The 19,751-nt window shown below is 39.5% G+C and overlaps 1 protein-coding gene across 1 annotated transcript in view; it reads left to right on the top strand.

The window, feature by feature from the left end:
• CTPS2 (CTP synthase 2) overlaps positions 1 to 19,751 on the top strand; it is a 95,991-nt gene that overhangs the window by 3,260 nt on the left and 72,980 nt on the right. The window contains exons 2-9 of the mRNA XM_060234015.1: positions 1,426 to 1,596; positions 2,794 to 2,894; positions 3,258 to 3,374; positions 4,299 to 4,382; positions 6,887 to 6,967; positions 9,289 to 9,440; positions 10,389 to 10,521; positions 13,099 to 13,187. Coding sequence (XP_060089998.1) covers positions 1,426 to 1,596; positions 2,794 to 2,894; positions 3,258 to 3,374; positions 4,299 to 4,382; positions 6,887 to 6,967; positions 9,289 to 9,440; positions 10,389 to 10,521; positions 13,099 to 13,187 — 928 coding nt within the window. The remainder of the gene's footprint in view (positions 1 to 1,425; positions 1,597 to 2,793; positions 2,895 to 3,257; positions 3,375 to 4,298; positions 4,383 to 6,886; positions 6,968 to 9,288; positions 9,441 to 10,388; positions 10,522 to 13,098; positions 13,188 to 19,751) is intronic.

Here is a 19,751-nt window from a genome sequence, read left to right as displayed (position 1 = left end):
TAGGGAAAAGAGAATTAATATTTGGTTGCATGAATAGAGTATTATTAAGTTTGCAGTATTACTTATATTTGTCATGGAGAAGATAAAAAATCTTATCTGTATATTTCTTTATCTTTGTATATTCTTTTTGCATATTTTCTGTATATTCCCCCCCTCCCCTTTGGCTTATATTTTTATCTTTATCTCTGTCCTTTGCCAGTTAGTTTTAATTTTCTTGTTATAAAATTATTAATAAGAATTCTTTTATTAAAAAAAAGAAATGCTATAAAGCTCAATACTTGCTATAAGTAAGAGCAGTTTTAGCATGTGTGGTAAGACTGTCCCTGACCACTGGTATAGAGGAAGTGGCTTGAGGAAGAAGAAAAGCCAGAATCATATTACTTACTCTAGGACCATCTTCGCACACAGCTTACCTTGCAGCCACAATCCTGTTCCCTCCACAGCATCCAGTCGGATTTCCCACCATCTGCACCGAAGTTACAGGAAGTGCTGCAGCTTTTGCGTAGCAAATGTAAACCGCTAAAACCCAGTTTTTGACCATTTTTGCACACAGCTTACCTCGCAGTCACAATCGTGTTCCCTCCGCAGCATCTGGTCAGATTTCCCACCATCTGCGCCGAAGTTACAGAAAGTGCCGCAGCTTTTGTGTAGCAAACATAAACCTCTAAAACCCAGTTTACATTTGCTACGCAAAAGCCACAGCACTTCCTGTAACTCCGGCGCAGATGGTGGGAAATCCGACACGCTGCGGAGGGAACAGGATTGTGACTGGAGGTAAGCTGTGTGCGAAAACGGTTTACGTTTGCTACGCAAAAGCCGCGGCACTTGTAACTCTGGCACAGATGGTGGGAAATCTGACCGGACGCTGCGGAGGGAACAGGATTGTGACTGCGAGGAAAGCTGTGTGCAGAAACGGTCTATGTTTTTTGAAACTGACAAGAATAGATATGGCCTTGTAACACTTAAATAGGGCCCAGTAGAGAAATTATTGGAACAAAACTAGATAGAATGCATAGTTTGCTGATCTCATTTGGTTTTTGAAGTATTGTCATGTGGTATAACATCTCTGGCTAGACTATGACTTCTTTCCATCTTTCCTTTTTACAGAAATAAGAAATATTGTCAGCGCTGACAGTGCTGTCATAAGCGGAGTTACACCTATTATAGCCCAATTAGTTTAGGATGGTATTGTTGATCTAATAATAAGTACTGGGCTCTCCAAATGAATACATTGGTAAAGGCATTTCAGATTAATTATATGGTTTCAAATCTCATGACTTTTCAGTTTTCATTTGAGATTTTTTTTATATGAAAAAAATTCTATATGTTATCTAGTCTATTTCATGCGTTATTTGGAAAGATATTTTTCAGTATTGAAAATGTGTGTTATCAGTTATATATTAAAACATTGCTTTGTTTCTTTAGGTGAAGTTTTTGTTTTAAATGATGGTGGAGAAGTTGATTTAGATTTGGGAAACTATGAACGGTTCTTGGATATTAACCTTTATAAGGATAACAACATTACTACTGGAAAGATCTATCAGCATGTCATCAATAAAGAGAGACATGGTGACTACTTGGGGAAAACAGTTCAAGGTGATTCAGTTTTGTATAGACCATTCCTTTATTGTGTTTGTTTTTTGCCCTTCCTCCAGGAATCTCAAGCACTCTGCATGTGGTCATCCAATTTTGTCTTTGATTAGACTGAATGTTGGTTGCTTGCCAAAAGCTTCTCAGTGAGCTTCATGTGGGACAGGGGGTTGGAATTAGGCTTGCCAGTCCCCAGATCTAGGTGGGGGATTCCCCAGTTTTTCAGGCTCCTTCCTGCTGCCAGCCTGCAAGTGGAAGCCCCACCCCAACAGCCACTATGTGTCTTGGCAGGTTTAGAAGATGCTTACAACTATTTGCAGCTGTTTGTGTGTGTGCCTTTAAATCTCATCAAGAGGAAAGGGCAGGGGGGTGGGGCGAGCCGATAGTGCCACGTTGCTCTCAGTCATTCTGTTTGGAGGAAAACTCCATCCCCAAGCTGTTCTTTCATTATCCTATTAGGTTGAAGAAGTTGGTTGAAATACAGCAGATGGTTATCTTCAGCAATGTGAATAAATTGCCCCAGTGAGAACACAAAAGTGTGTGCTTGCTAACTGTGTTTATTCTGACTGCTTTGTGAGAGTGTGTGTGTTTACTTTCATTTAGTGGAAGTTTAGTTACTGGGGAATGTGGAAATGAAGACTGTATTCAGGGGAACTGCATTGTTGTATTTTTATTTATTTAATTTAGGGTATGGGAACGTCTCCTGGCTCCACCCCCAAAGTCGACAGATTTTTTTTGTTGAACCTGCTAATCCTAGTTGGAATTATCTTTGTTATCAGCATTGTTGTCATACAGTCATTATGTATTTGGCTTCTTAATGCTGTTTGTTTATTTAATAATAATAATAAATTTTATTTAAGTGATATATTTACATATATAACTTGCCCTATAATTATGATCTAATTTATAATTATAAGAGATATTTATAAAACGTTTCAAACTGTAGAGCATAAATTATGAAGCCCTGCATAAATTCTGTTTGGGGTACTAAGTATAAAATAATTTATATTTCAAACAGAAGTCTGAATTGTTTTTCCCATTCATGCTCCTTTTATTTATCTATTTAATTTGATACTCTCTGAAGGATTTCTTTAAAGATGTAATGCTTTTTAAATGCTGTTGTCTCTTTATTCTGCTAGATGGTCTCTGAATTTTTAAAGTACTTTACCATTTTCTTGTATTAACATTCAGTTTGCCTTGCAGTTGTACCACATATTACTGATGCTGTTCAAGAATGGGTAATGAACCAGGCAAAGGTTCCTGTGGATAGTGATAAGAAAGAGCCACAGATATGTGTAATCGAAGTGAGTATGAGCTTTACAAATATATGTAATCAAAATGAGCATATTTTGTAATGTGAAAAGAGAATACTTTTCCTCACTCTTTTATTACATTATTTTAAACATTCTTTAAGGAAACTACTTTTACATAAACAAAGATGACTGCTATGGTACGTTAACACTGTAGAAGTAGTCATAATAGCAGGAGACAACCACCACATATTGACCTGTTTTATTATCAGAACCTTGTCACATGATGGTGCTTCTTTCTCTTTTATTAAAAAAGTCAGCAAATTACAAATGAAGAGTCTACAGTAACATGAGGGTTAAGTTTGTCTTATTTTTCAGTTTGACTCTGTCTGATTAACTATAGACTTTCCCTTGCAGCTGGGTGGAACTATTGGAGACATTGAAGGAATGCCCTTTGTAGAAGCTTTCCGACAGTTTCAGTTTAAGGCCAAACGAGAGAACTTCTGCAATATCCATGTCAGTCTTGTGCCACAGGTAAGTTTTTATAATGTGTGTTGTATTGTTGTCATTATTAAAATAACATTCACATTTAAAACTAGAAAAAAATCATTTAAAGTATGTTTAAAGGAGAGTGGATGAAGAGCAGGTTATGTTAGGTCAGATAGTTGAATGTTTCTTGTTGCTTTCTGACAGTTCATATTTTCATATTAAGTATTACAAACAAGTATAGTATGAAGATTTTTATGCAGGTCAATTTACATCATTAGAAGATGATTATTCTTGCATATGCTGTAGACATATGCAATATTTTAATCATACAGTATTTAAATATGACTTATTGTGTACACATTATAGAATCATAGAATTGGAAAGGACCTCCAGGGTCATCTAGTCCAACCTCCTGCACAATGTAGGAAACTCACAAATACCTCCCCCAAAATTCACAGGATCTTCATTGCTGTCAGATGCCATCTAGCTATCATGTGTACAATGATTATATACTATTGACTAGTTCAGTGTTAAAGTGTTATAAAGTTTAACTCACTATCCAAATCTGCTTTTAATCCTATTGTGGCTGTTTGAAACTGCCCTAACTGTTCATATAATACACTTTCTTTTCTTTGCCTCAAAGTGTATCCTTTTTATTTTCAGCTTTTATTTTTTCCTGCCTCTCAAATGCTAAGATAGAGTGTGGTACTTTGCAGTTCTCCATAGTACTGGGAGTGCCTACAGTTTTGCACACAAAAAATTAAGTTATATTTTTAAATGTCATAAATATGCCAAGTAATACTGTCTAATATGCTGTTATAAATTATTTGTTTTATGTTAAAGCAGTAAAATAAGTTTTGATTTCATAAGAAAGTATAATCATTGCATATATTTCTAGTCTTCTTATGTTTCCTGGATTTTTAAAAGATGTCTTTTCTCCATTCCCCTCTTTGGCTACAAAATTTTCAGCCTAATGCAACTGGAGAACAGAAAACAAAGCCTACTCAGAATAGTGTCCGAGCTTTAAGAGGTCTTGGTCTGTCTCCTGACTTGGTGAGCTTGATAAAATCTGAACATTTATTTTTAAAGGAAAACCAGTATAATGAAAAGAGTGCAAGTTAGAGAGAACTATCAGCATATCCAACCCATGCAATTCAACTGTGTGGAATGAGTTTTTAAAATTGAGAAAATGTTATTTGGATTTGCATGCCAAAACTGTAGTGTCTGATAAATGTATTCATTCTTTGATGTTGCATAGGTTGATATTACATATATGTCTTATTACGCCAGGTGATTATTATTATACAACTGTATGCCTAGTAGGCTCTTCTAGCTGTTTCCTTAATATAGTAGGGCGTATGCAGTAGGCTTTCCAAAAGGAGGCACACATAGACTAACCATACTTTATCTTATCTTATCTTATTTTTATTTATTTATTTATTTTATTTTATTTTTTATTTATCTGAGATTTATATCCTGCCCTTCCCACTAGGTGGCTCAGGGCAGCTTACAACATGTAAAACTAACATAAAATATAAAATTAAGCATTAAAATTAACATTTCATAATTTATAGTTAAAAATCTAAACAATTATTATATACATAAACATTAAAATCATACAGCGGTCTTAAAGCTACACTCGATTCAAGTTCGATTTCAAATTCAGTATTCGGTGTTCAGTGTTCAGTGTTCAATGCCTGTTAGCTGTGGGCCAGCCAGAAGAGGGCTGTCTTACAGGCCCTGCGGTATTGAGTAAGGTCCCGCAGGGCCCTTACCTCTTCCGGCAGCTGGTTCCACCAAGATGGGGCCATTACGGAGAAGGCCCTGTCCCTTGTAGCTTTCAAACGGGCTTCCTTTGGCCCAGGGACAACCAGGAGGTTTTGAGTTCCCGATCTCAGTGCTCGCTGGGGAACGTGTGGGAAGAGACGGTCCCTCAGGTAGGCAGGTCCTAGGCCATATAGGGCTTTAAAGGTAATAACCAGCACCTTGTACCGAACTCGGTAAGGTATTGGCAGCCAGTGCAGAGCCTGAAGTCCCGGCTGAATGTGCTCCCACCTTGGGAGCCCCAGTAACAGCCGGGCGGCGGCGTTCTGCACCAGCTGCAATTTCCGGGTTCGGCACAGGGGCAGCCCCATGTAGAGGGCATTGCAGTAGTCCAACCTCGAGGTGACCGTAGCATGGATTTATACCCTTCATGTTTCCCTGATGGCGACCCAAAGCAGCTTCCATCAGTATCCTCTGCACAGTCCTGTGAGGTAGTTTAGGATGAAAGTGTGTGACTGGCTGCAGATCACATAGCAAGCTTCCATGGGAGAGTGGGGATCTGAACTTGGGTCTTCCAGCTCCTTGTCTAACTTGTCAGCAGTACTATAAAAAGGCAACCTAAAAAGCCGCCCTGAGACACTTCGGTGAGAAGGGCGGGATATAAGTCCATCAAATAAATAAATAAATAAATAAATAACCTGAGAAGCATGTTGTGGTCTTAGTATCACTGTTGTTGTTAGTACAGTTCCCTTTTCTAGCATTTTCTCACTTGCTCCCAGTTTTTTTTGTTTCGTTATTGTTCTCCTGGTATGTTCGACATATATTTCAGACTACTTTAATATTTCTGCTCTAGTTTGATTTTTAATACAGCCATTCTTTGTTCTGCAGTTATAAAGATGTCACTAAATACTTTTGCACAGTTCTAAACCTAACCTGCTGGTTTGCCACTATAGGCTAATCCATTCTTCTCACTTGCAACATAATTTATCCCTTTTTCTTCTAGATAAGAGTAAATTTTAACGTGTTTATTTAACCAATGAAACATAGTATGTGCAGCTAAACATCAAGTACAGTGTTGTACAATATAGTATTTAGATGACTGAATGCACAGAGTCTTCATGTGCATGCCAGTGTAAATTTTCATGAGGCAATTCCCATTTATTTCATTTTCAGCAAAACTTTTATGTATAAGGAAGGAATAGTTTCCGGCATAGAAATGAATAGATCATCTTCTACTTAAGAAGAGCACCAGATGTGCATTTGGGTTGCATACCAGAGCTCTTGATCAGTGTTTCTGTGAGTGTGTGTATGTGTGTGTGTGTATTTATTTATTTCTGCTGACAAAACAATAGAGGACAATAACAGCTTCTATTTATAGAGTCAGGTTAAGCTTCTATTTATGTACGAATTATCTAGATGCTCAGATACTTTAAAAAGTTCGATGCATCTCTGGAAACCTTATAAGAATTGGCTGGTACAAAAGAGGTCTGGAAAAAAATATTGACAGGGAATTGGAAGATGAGATTTACATAACATTGATTTGAGTTTTGTTAGAAAGACACATAATACAAATGTCTTGCTGAAGCTTAGTGGTCAGTGTCTGGATTGGGAGATCTTTTAGGAATCCCTTGTATATGCTGCCTTGAGTTCTTTCACAATGGAAAGCTGGAATATAAATGTAATAATAAATGAATTACTTCGTTGATGTTTTGAGTGGTGTCTGCCTTACAGCTCTTTAAACTGTCTTTCTCCAACCAGCACTTTTGATTACCTGTTTTTCTGTATTTTGACAGATAGTTTGCAGAAGTACTAAGCCTATTGAAATGGCTGTGAAAGAAAAGATCTCCATGTTTTGTCATGTAGAACCTGAACAGGTTTGTAGGCTCTTCAACATAGCAACGTTCAGGTTTGCAACTAATTTCTAGTTTTTTCTTTGTTCATGAGAGGGAGTAGATTTGTGGATATTCATTATTCAAGAACAGTAAGCAGTCATTTATTGGGAAGATTTCATTCTTTTTGAACTTGTGGATACTCTTCTACTTCAAGTCCTTTATACATCTCACAATTTTCATACTTTATTATTTATAATAGCTTGTATTTCATGTATCATATTAACTATAGAAAAAACACTTAGACAAGTATATGAATCAAGGTCCAGTATAATCCAGAAGAGGTCAGTGTTGTATCTTTACATACCAGTATTTTATGTACAAATTTTAAAAAAAGATTTGTAATTTTTTGCTGCTGTTAACCAAGGAAGAATCACAAGCATTATTATTTTGAACGTAAAAGCTTAGAGGCTAATTATTCATTTGTTTATTTATATTTGTTTAAAAGTATACCCTTCACTTTGTTCCTCATTGGACTCAAGGTTGACAGCAGCCAAATATAAAAATATACATGTTGTAGATGTAAGAGTTAAGCTAGGACAGATCTACAACACAGAACACTAGAAAAAAACCACACTATTTTATTTATTTTATTTACATTATTTATTATCCTTCCTCTCTGGGACACAAGGCAAATTACACAGAATAAATCAATACAAGCAACAAGGAGGGACATCAGTGCAACAGGATTTGACTTGTAGAAATCTGGAAACCAATCACAGTTGAAGCACAGCATAAATATTAACATGTTAAACAAAGTCAAAAAGTATATAGTAGGAACCTGTTTACAGCAACAGATATAACTGTCCATACTAAAAACAAAATTATATTTAATAGAGAAGCAGCTCTGTGCATATAATCCAGTGCAGCTGCAGTGGGCATCATTCTGCTCACCTCTATATGTATACATTGTACATGCTTTTGAATGCCTGATTTGAGGCTAAAGTGATACTGTTTCAATATCAGCTAAAATACTTGAGTAATCAGGGTCTTGGTTTTGTAGACTGAATGCAGAGAGAGTTCTTCACATTTTTAGCTGTATAAAAGGCATCGTTTACTGTCTATATTACAAGCTCATTTGCAGAATACAAATACAGGGAAATTATTTAATAGAAATTTACAAGCTGATTATGTCACTTAAAAGAGAATTTGCTCATCTATAATTTTGTCATTTGTACTGCTTTGCTGTCTGGATCTTTCTTCAGCTTTTTTCCATAATATAGATCCCATAACATCCTTAAGAAATTTCTTGAAAGCATGTATGCTTATAAACAATAATAAATAATATATGAATTCTTATTTTTGTATTCTGTAGGGTGTTTGAGTTGATTATAAAACCTGCTTATAAAGAGTCCTATGTATGATTACTTGGAAGTCAGTCCCACTGTATGTAAGAGAATGAATTCCATAGTAAATGCATTGAGAATTTCATTCTGAGATCATTCATTGATTGAGTAAAATTAATAAGATGTATTCTGCAGAATTTTACATTGAAATAAACATTTTGAAGATAAAACATGCTGCCTTTGTTTTTAAATAATGCCTGTATACATCATAGACATTGCAGTCTTAGAAACAAATATTAGAAGAGGTATTCTCTCATGTGTGGAGTAGGGAACACCTCTTCTAAGCTTGTGCCTGCCATCTGTGATTTTTGTTTAAAATGATTAACTATAATGAAACTATAATGTTTTTTAAATGATTAAATAGTTTCATTAAAATCTGCTGTTTAGTTAATTGTAGCCACGGGAGGGGCACGGTCCCCCACCCAACCCCTCTTGGACCTTTGTGGCCACTCCTTTTCCCAGCCCCCACTCTCTCTGCTGCCACTTTTGTCCCCGCGGCTCTGGGGCAGCCAGCGCTGCACTTGCTGATTGCTCTGGAAAACTGGCTTCGGAGCAGCTTTTTCTGCCGATCATGTGATCGGCAGGGGGGGTTCCTTGCAAGAGCCCAGGAGCCCACTCTATTTTTTTGCCCGGTTGGTGAGTAAATAAGTGGATGGGAGAGAGGGAGAGGTGCCATGTGGAGGGGGGTGGGGCCTCCAGAGCCAGGGGGAAAAAAGTGGTGGCAGAGAGAGTAGGGGCCACCAGAGGGGGGGCCCTCCATCCAAACTTTTTCCCCGTGGGCCCCCCAACCGAAATTTTCTGGCTACGGGCCTGATTATATACCTCTTATTTCCCCATTCTGGGTAAGTTGTCTGGCAAGGTTTAAAGGAACATTAGATTAATAGGTCTCACTCTGTGTACATGTAAGTGGACATCCTTTTTTAAAAATTTCAGGTATCAGTAATTAAAGTCTTTTTGTAGGTAATATTCATCCATGATGTTTCTTCTACTTACCGGGTGCCAATCCTGTTGGAAGAGCAAGGCATAATTAAATACTTTAAAGAGAGATTGAATCTGCCAATTGATGACCACCCAAGTGATCTTCTTTTCAAATGGAAAAAAATGGCAGATAGGTACTGCTTTCTTTTTGCTTGTTTTATTTCTTTCCACCTCCCCAATTTTAAACATTTGCACTATATCATCTTGCAGCACTTTTATAAAGAACCACGCTAGCATTTTTTTGGGAGGGGGGATGACAATTGCTGATATGTATCATTGTACTTCCAGGGCTATCATAAATTCCTAAGAAACCTGCCAAATGACTCACTGGATATTATTTTAAAATCTTTTTTTTTTTAACAAAATGCTGCACAGTAGAACATTTTTATCATACTGTTTTCCATGAAAAACAGTATCCAGCTCGATCACTGCCTGTTGTTCCTCAGCTTCCCATCTGTATCACAGCAATAACTGAAGAGCTCTCGGTTAGGCTGATTGTATGAAGAAGTCACCCCTTGCTGCAGCATATCCAAAAGACCTTTGTACATCCCAATTGTTCATTCAGCTCATGTGGTGCAATTTCCCCTCCATGATAAATCTTCTAACTAAATTCTCAGCTGTAATGACTGATGTTATTCCAGTATAAGTCTAGTCATATTTACTCACAAGAAAGCCCCAATTATTTTAGAGGCATTTTCTTCCAAATATGTTTATACAGGTTTGCAGCCATCAGTTATAGTGCAAAGCATTTTGGGGTCTGATGTAGAAAATCTGAACGATGCCTTTCTATGAAAATAAATATATTGATAAACTAAACAACTAGAAGCGCTGTCTATTACTGCTCCTCCAAATCTGTTGTCTGGCAGATTGCCGTGCCCTCCTAAAAGTAGGGTCAACCTGGAAGCTGTAGTTTTAACAAGCTACAAGCCATTTGTGTTTTTGTTTTGTTTGCTCCTAGGAGGAACTATAATGTTTTTAAAAGGAATTATGTTTTTTTAAAAACCTTTTATATACTAAAAGTGAGAAACATTTTGATGATTTTAGTTGTGATGAGTGCATTGAATAATAACTTATATTGTCAGGTATGAGAGGATGCTGAAGACATGTTCTGTAGCTCTGGTTGGCAAGTACACAAAACTGAGTGATTGCTATACCTCTGTTTTCAAGGCCCTGGAACATTCAGCTTTGGCAATTAATCACAGACTTGATTTAATGGTGAGTATTGATCTCTGTTTCTTTCATTTCTTTCACTTGATGGCTTTACTTCATCAAATTGCTGTACTTGATAAATAACGTATAAATAACTTAGGACTTCATAGGTATAGAGCTATAAAGTAACTTCAAGTCATTGTTTAAAAATTATAACAATAATTTGCTTTTCTGGATTTTTGTATTATGAAGGGAGGAGCATACATCTGGCAAATACTATTAAGTCAATGTGTTACAGAATTAAGCACTAAAGCAATGATTAACCAGTATGTTTACTTGTGCTTAAAAGGGATTACTCCGGGGGAAGAATTTGTGAAAGTGTTTTCTGGATTATATTATACATTTGGCAGAAAGCAAAGAATTGGATTTAATAATTTTAAACCATTGTAAAATATTTTGAAATTATTAATTACTCTTTAGAGGTGTGCTTTACAACTGTCATGTTTGTCACATGTATGCTGCAAACATCAAAAATGTATGTGGGGTATTTAAATATCTAAAAACAGGGCTGCCCTGCCACTAGGCAAACTAGGTGATTGCCTAGGGTGCAGCCTTTCAGGGTGCACCAAATTAGGTCCCCCCCATGTGACTTGTGACATTATCAGTGCGGGGGGGGGGGGACCAGAAGTTAGCCTTGCCAGGGGTGCCAGACAATCTAGGGCTAGCTCTGCCTACAAATATTGGGAAACCTGGCGAATCAGGTTTATTATTTTAATTGGCTTGTGCAAATCTATATAGAGAGGATTGCAGTAGTGTTGGCTATTATTATAGTGTAATCATGGCCAATAGTTCTGCTGAACATTTGTGTCAATAACAATTAGCTATTTTTTTTTCTGGTCAATTCCCCCTCCCCCCAGATTTGCATTGTCATGATAAGGGCAAAATTACATGTTATGTTGTATGTGAGTTCACTATGGAGAGTCTCAGCCATATTGTATCAGGGTCCCAATTCAGATTCCCCATCCATCATAGTCCTGCTGTTTTGAATCAGGATCCTGCTTTGCTGTTACATAGGAGTGGTCACTGGGGAGCTGCTGCTGCAGTATGACTGAAAGTTCTTGTAGTGAATTCATGTAAAGCATAATGTGTATTTTAGTTGTAAGTTGTGCTACACTCTAAGTTGATTGAAGTCACTGGGCTTAGAATGCTTAAACTCTGCTTAGGATGGCACTGTTAGAGACCTTATTAAAGATGCCATGTAAATTAGTTTAGTTTTGGAAATCTAGTATGTTCCCACACATTTATTCTCCTGGATGCCCATTGAGCTTTACAGGAGTCACACATAGTCAGGTAAGATGGTAATTCTTTGAACAGAGATGGTGCTGTTAAAAATAAGAGTACCAAAAGGCAAATCAAAGGAAGTTTTGCATTCTTGTGAAAGTGCATGCAGAAGAAATACTATAAAATATAAAAGATTTTAAAAAGCCAATATAAAATGTTTTGCCAGCCAAACACCTAAAATTATTACTTGTGCACTTTTCCTATTGCTGTTGCCCACTGCAGCTACCACATACCTGTTTTAAAATGCCTTAATGGAAGCAGATCTTGAAAACAAAATTTCCATAGAAAAAGAAAACATTTCAGTAGCATTCTGAATTTGATTGTCCACACAGTCATAGACATAATTTTAAATGGGGGGGATTATTTGGGGGGGTATGATAATTAGAATAATCATAGTACTTTTGCAATGGAATTTTTTATGTTGCTTGAGCTAGAAATGTAACTGTTTTATCATTGTCAATGAGTATGGCCTTTTCCAAGATGATATAAAGGTCTCAAAGTTGTAATTATAAGAAAGAGAGAACAGCATTTGACAAAACTTAAAACTGTTGTGAATGTTTAAGTTGTAATGAATCCAGCAGTAGTGGTAAGTAACAGATGTTTAGCGCCTTTACTGCTTTACAAGTTCAATAAGAATTAACTCATGTTTTGCTTCTTGTGGTGCTCTGTGTCTATAACAGTGCCTTTTTTGTAGAAAAAGCCCAGCAGGAGCTCATTTACATATTAGGCCACACCTCCTGGCCTGGGAGCATGTGGCTGATGCATGGCAGGTTGGGCCAGCTGGAGCCCTGGATAGCCAGGCAGAGTTCCACTCCTGTGGGCTCCAGCAGAAAAAAAGCCCCGGTCTATATAATCTTTTCCTATTTTCTTACACCGCTGTTGAGAAAAATAAAATAGAAAACTGCAATTTTATCTAGACTTTTACTTTCAAAGAGTTAAAATAATGATGTAGACATCAAGACTGCTTCTAACAAAATTCTTAGACCACAGCCAAGGCACTTTAGCAGAATAATGTAGATCCTGTGGATCAAGTCAACTCACGTCATTGCTTTCCCTTGGCTTTTTTACTAATGCTAATAAAAGAGCCTCATGTTTCAAGCGAAGGTTCCTTGTGCCATGGGAAAAGACTGCCATTAGAAGAATGAATCTGCATTGTTCAGCTCTGAGTTCTGTAATGTTCTGCAGTTGTGGTAATTTTCATGCACAGTTACTGGAAAGTCCAATAGGTTCTATTTATAAACTATGTAGAAAATATGGAAATAGCTATTTTATTACATCATTTTATATGTGTTTCTTAATTAGTATATAGACTCAGCAGATCTTGAACATACTACAGAAGCTGAGAATCCAGTGAAATTCCATCAAGCCTGGCAAAAATTATGCAAATCGGAGTAAGTGGCATTTGATATTTTTGAGGTCATATAATTTAAATGATTTATAGTTTTGTTTTCTTGATAATAATGTCTATTACTCTTTTTTGTCATTTTTAATTAAAAAGACTATGTGCAAGTATAGTTTGATTCACTTTACATGCCTATATTTGAAGTGTTTCTGTGTCAAGATTTTTATTGAATTAGAAGCATTATGACTTCTGCTTGTTAAAGTTCTGCATTAAATTGCTAGTTCTTGCAGCAGCATCTGTAGAATTTCATTAGAATGTTCGGAATCTTTGAAGAACAATCAGAGTGATGGTCATGAGGCTTCATGACATATACAACTTTAAAAGCAATGCTTTCTTCAAATTTGAGTAAAGTATTATGGATGCTGTGACAGACACTAAATAGTTAATACCTTAACCCAGTCTGAGAACCTTGAGTAATAGGGAGTTAACATGACATTGTACCTAATAGCTTATTCTATAAAAAGTTGATCTATTTTTGATTTTTGATTTTTGTGTTTGTCATGTAAGTGATGATATTTTGTGTTTTATATTGGCAAGGGATAAATGAAGCTTTATCTAAACTGGAAAAAAGGACAGTTGAGAGTGTCAGTTGACTGGGAAGGAAGGTTATGAGAGTGAAAGAATCAAGAAGGATCTCCATTCAAACCTTAGGAAAATAGCTCCTATTAAAGGGCGGCCGGGGGGGGGGGTGATCTCTTTCAAGTGGTTAAGAAAGGATGCTAGAATTTGAATGTTTCTGTCTTCACCAACTTAAGTGTTTTTGAGACAAAAAATCTTATGCTTGTTTGCTTAGGCAGAGGCTGCCAAGAAACCTCTTTCCTCAGCGTTTAAAGACCTATCTGTAACTAAACAGTTACTTGTTAGCAGGGCTTTTCCCCTGAGAGAACATAGTCGAAAGGAGTTCCAGAACCTTTTCATGGAAACAAAATTCTCAAAAAGTATTTAAAAGTTCATGAAGGGCACCTGTGTATTTCTCCTTTATTTCCCTCTTGAGAGTTCCAGCATTTCTTTTTCCAGGAAAAAAAGCCCTGCTTGTTACTGACAAACTATCTATTGTTTATATTTATACAAAGTTACCTCATTCCTGTTGCCTGTTCACCTTCTAAGCCAAAACCTGATACCTACCTGACCACTTTCCCTAATTAGTAAAATAAAACAGTTTGTTTGATTTGAATTACCATCAGCCCCTCATGTGCCATTATCAAATGAAGACAAAAGAAGGACTGTAATTCATCCCACAGATCTCTAAGCTGGGTCAGCATATATTTATATATATTTAAATAACTGGGTGAGGCAGACAGAAAAGCAAAGAAGAAAGAAAAAGGACTGTCCAGCCAAGAAGAAGATAAAGAGGTCCTGGGGGGAATTGCGATAGATGGGTGTATATATATTTATACTCCAAAGCAGGCCTACTCAGAAGTAACTCCCATTTTCATGGGATTTAGTCCCAGGAAAGTGTTCTTAGGATTTCAACATACGAATGGAGCCAGTTTGAGGAAGTGATTCCTCCAGTGAGTCTTTGCACTGCTGCAAAAAGCCACTGGTGCATACTGAGAACCTTGCAAAGCAATGCCACCCATCAGAACTCAACTAAAATTCCCTCCACATATATATACACTTTTGCATGACTTTTTAGTCTGTCGACAGAACTTGCTTTACTCATACAGAAATGAGGGCTGATTTTGACCATGTCCCCATTCTTCATGTGGCATAATGCTCTGTCTCTCAGCAGTGGCTTTTGGGGGGTTTCTAAATGGGAAGTGCGAGGAAACCAAAATCATTTTCATGAATTTGTACTTCAGTAAATTCATTTCTTTAATTGTTGTTGTTTAAATGATAAGGATGAGAAGTTCATATCTAGGTGAGCTAAAGCAAGGGAAATGGAATCAAGATTTATTATGTAATCAAGACCCCAACACTTTTATGAGCTACAATTAATTGTGATTTTGGCCATATATATAAACAGTACGAAGATGTTTACTTTTCGGCACTGAGCCTTGGAGGGACCATTCGTGATAGTCAGGAATGACAAAAGAAGATGTTGTAGAGAGCTCCCCCCCCCCCTTCAGGTATTCAAGAGAAGGTAGAAATCTGCTTGTGTGTTGAGAGAACTTGCACACCCTTCCCACCTATTCTATGGGGTAGACACCACTCAAACTTATTTGCCCTTCTGTTGCTGTCAGCACTGATAGAGGTGACTTGCATGCATATGCTAGCTGCTAAACACTCTCCTCTTCCCTGCCTGCTAACTCTCTAGCCTAGTAATGTGTTTTATCTTTGCACGGATTTATAGCACGGTACTTGGGTAAGAATATTTTAGTCATAGCCTAAGGAAAAATATCTTTATTTGCTTATACACATTTCTCTTCTCTAGAAACCAGGAGCTCAGGAAACTAGTATCAGAATATTAGCAGAAGTGTTGCATAAGCTAATAAAAATTTAAAAACCCATGAAGTTATCTGTGTTGTCCAGGTCACTGACATTCCTTTCCAAGGAATGGGAAAAAGCAAAGCTGGAATTTTGGAATAAAGGCTGAGATGCACTTCACTACATTTCTCCCCATTCTCTGGTTCTTGGCTTTTGTGCTTTCACAAAATGTGTTAAACCTTTTAATTCTATCTCTCCCAGCTGGAAGGTTTTCTCTTTGACCTATCCTGAAATGGAAGTTTAGAAGGTGAAGAGGAAACAGGAATGAGGTAACTTTGTATAAATATAATCAATAGATAGTTCTCCAGTGGTCCCAGAGTGGGTCAGTCCTGACCTATGAGAATGTAGCTCCTCCTCTCCGTAGGCAGGGCCAGCAACAAGTTCCTTCCAGGAGGGGGTGCTATTCCCCTTAGCTTTCAGTTTTGCTTGGCCCTGCCTCCAGAGCAGGATGTGCCAAACCCCCCCCCCCAAAAAAAACCCAGAATCGGCGAGGAAAGGGAGGGAGCAGCTTATTCTTCCCCCCTCCCTTGGCACCCGAAGTGTCCTGGAGTCTGGCGGAAGTCAGGAGACCCAGGAAAGTGGTGGCAGTTTTCCCCACGCCTCCCTGAGTATGGAGGTGAAGGCGCAGCGATGGCAAACAGTGGAGACTTGAGGCGACCAGGGCGGAGACAGCAACACGCGTCCGTGGCCCTGCAGGCAGTTAGAGCCTCTGTCTGGACCCGGCAGCATAGGGCAGACAGGACGGCAGCAAATTCCTCCTCCTTCTCAACGGAATAGGTAGAGACCCAGAGACCAATGGAGGAGGAAGTTTAGCCAATGAGGAAAAGTGAGGCAACCTGGGTCTAGGTTGCCTGGGGGGAAGGAAGCCTTAATGAGCATTGGGTGCCCCCCCTCCTCTCGCCGGCATAACTGAGCCTCAGGGGTCACTAGATAGCACACCAGCACTAGTCCAGAGGCTGTTTACTTCCATAAAGGAAGGCCACGCAGAGAGGAGGTCTAGAGGACAAAAGGGGAATCCCCCGGCCCAGGCGGGAAAAGTGGCCATTTTGTGTCTTCTCTCTTTACAGACTGGGCAATTCAAAATGGCTGCTCCATCTGAATTCCCCAAGGCCAGGGACACAGATACCTGTGATTTGGACTTGTCTGACTCACCCTCTCAAGAGGACCAGATGGAGAGCCCAGTAGTGGATTTATCTGGAACAGAGGCCAAGGCAAATCTTTTTGTCTGGATCCAACAAATAGTAAAAAAAGTATAATCCAGCAAGGAGGATCCCAGTCAGACCCCCCAAGCTAGCGCCTAAAAAATGCATAAAAAAGACTAAGCATCTGGTGGAGGAGGAAATTGGGACTGCCCCCTCCCAGAGAAAGAAGAGACACATAGAAGTGGAAAGTTTTCAAACTTCTGAGCTGGGGGAAGACTCTGAGGACTCAGATCTATCTTCCTTAAAGGAAGAAGGGGAGCTTTCTGAGGAAGAGGTGGAGATAATCCAATCATCTCAGAATAGGCTGTTTCCCCCTGACATTTATTCACGGCTCTTCCCAAAAATTATCAGAGCTTTGGAATTTAATTATGACCCTAAAGAGGAAACAGATTTCCCACTGGGGTCAGAGAAAACTATTCCTAAGGCCAGATCCAAGCCACAACTGGTACCACTGCCAGCAGGGTTTTTCTCCATAATGAAGGCAGAATGGGAACACCCAGCCAAGCCAAAGGCGACCCATTCAGTTTTTTCCAAGTTTTATACTCTCATTCCAGAGGCTATGAAACGGCTCACGTTGCCCAGGGTGGATGACCCAGTTAACAGCCTCGTCTCCTTTTCTATTCTGCCACTGAATGCCGATGGCGCACCAAAGGACCCCACGGATAAAAGAATTGAACAAGCCCTACGAAGGGATTTTGAAGCTTCAGCCACTTCTTTACAGTCGTCATTGTCGGCTTCCTTGGCTGTCAGAGCCATTTATTCGTGGGCTTCAGAATTAGCCAAGGCGGAACAAGACCTGCCCAAGGACATTAAAGATGAGTTAAAGAAGATTGCATTGTCGGCTGCCTTCGCAGCAGACGCTACTCTGGACACTATGCAACAATCTGCGAGAGCCATAGCCTCGAATGTGACGGCTCGATGGAATACTTGGCTACGAAACTGGGATGCAGACCCGTCTGCAAGAGCCAAAGTAGCAGCAGTCCCTTTCAAAGGTGATCTACTCTTCAGCCAAGGCCTAGAGCGCTACCTGGTGGAGGACAAGGATAAGAAGAAGGTTCTTCCATCCAAAAAGCGGGACAGAGATAAGAGTCGGTTCCAGCCCTTTCGGGATCAAAGGAGGGACTCTTAAGTCGAATTACTCCAAATCCTATAGGGGAAAATTGCAACAGAAGCCCCGTGGTTCCAGATCTTCATCTTTCAATCCCAAAGGGCAATCCTCCAAAGGTCCAAGGAAAGGCAATGCCGCCTGACTATGCCCGGAACAATCCCACAGGGGATATAGGGGGTTGTCTCCAACTCTTTGCGGAAGCATGGAGACAAACAGTAAAAGACAGATGGGTGATGGAGATGGTGTCCAAGGGCTACAGCATAGAATTCAGGACAGTGCCACAGGACAGATTCGTGAAAGTTCTCAGGAACAAGTCTACTCAAAAACATCAGCTTATACTGTCAGCCATCCTTCATCTCCTCGATATAGGAGCTATACAACTGGTGCCGAAGGAGGAGAGAGCCCAGGGTGTCTATTCTGTCTTCTTTATCGTTCCAAAAAAGAACGGGGATGTGAGAGCAATCTTAGACCTGAAGTGGCTCAACAGAAAGCTAGAGACGAAGAATTTTCGGATGGAAACCTTGCGCTCGATCCTCCTAGCACTACAGAAAGGGGATTTTCTGATATCGATAGATCTATCCGAGGCCTATTTACACATCCCAATTTGGCAGGAACACCGCCATTTTCTGAGATTCTCTTACGACAGCAGACACTACCAATACAAAGCCTAAAGTCCTCATCCAGAGTCTTCACAAAGATACTGGTGACTCTAGTGGCAGCCTTGCATCTCAGGGGAGTGTCATTGTTTCCATAACTGGACGACATCCTAGTCAAGGCACCATCATTTGCACAGATGAAGGCAGCCCTGAAGGAGACAATGGATGTGCTAGCATCCCACGGGTTTGTCATAAATCGGGAGAAGAGTTCCCTCATCCCAGCTCAATCCATCCTTCACCTGGGGGTGCGGATCAATACCAGGGAAGACAGAGTCTTCCTCACCCAGGAAAGACAAGTGAAACTGACACAACTGATTCATTCAGTGTTACAAGCCAAAACCACGTAAGTGATGACTCTAGCGAAATTGGTGGGACCTAGTCTCATGACAGGACCTCATGCAATGGACACGTTCCCATACACGACCCATCCAGTCCTTCTTATGTCCCTTCCAAACAGCCATCACTCAGAGGAAGGCACTCCAGGTGAAAGTACCAAAACGGGTGAAAGAGGCTTTGCACTGGTGGTTGTCACCAAGGAGGTTCAAATCGGACAGACCAATTCAAACAGTTGTGACAACGGATGCCAGCTTGTTTGGCTGGGGAGCGCACGCGAAAGGAAAGATGGTTTGAGGACGCTGGTCCAATCAGAAGACTTCCGACAGCATAAATGTCCTGGAACTGAGGGCGATCAGACTAGCTCCGTTCCACCTTCCAGACATAGTGAAAGGCCAACATGTTCTCATTCAAATGGATAATATGACGGCGAAAGCTTTCGTGAACAAGCAAGGGGGGACGCGATAGAAACTCCTGCAGTGAGAGTTGATTCTTCTGATGGATTGGGTGGAGACAAATCTTCTGTCCCTGAAAGCGACACATGTTGCAGGGAAGACCAACATGTTGGCGGACTGGGTCAGCTGTCAAATCCTGGATTCAGTGGAGTGGTCGCTGAACAAGGCGGTCTTCCGTCAAGTTTGTCAGAGGTTCGGGTTCTCAAAGCTGGACTTGTTTGCGTCGGAACTGAACCATCAAGTGCCAAATTTTCTATCAAGAACAAAAACTCAAAAGGCCAAGGGCACAGATGTGTTGCATGCAGAGTGGCCCAGGACTCTTCTTTATGCCTTTCCCCCAGTGCAGGTGTTGCAGAGGTTCTTGCTCAGGGT

This window comes from Heteronotia binoei, chromosome 3 (genome assembly GCF_032191835.1).
Source record: "Heteronotia binoei isolate CCM8104 ecotype False Entrance Well chromosome 3, APGP_CSIRO_Hbin_v1, whole genome shotgun sequence".
Lineage (NCBI taxonomy): Eukaryota > Metazoa > Chordata > Lepidosauria > Squamata > Gekkonidae > Heteronotia > Heteronotia binoei.
The sequence above is the reverse complement of the archived record's forward strand: the minus strand, read 5'-3'. Positions and strand labels throughout refer to the sequence as shown.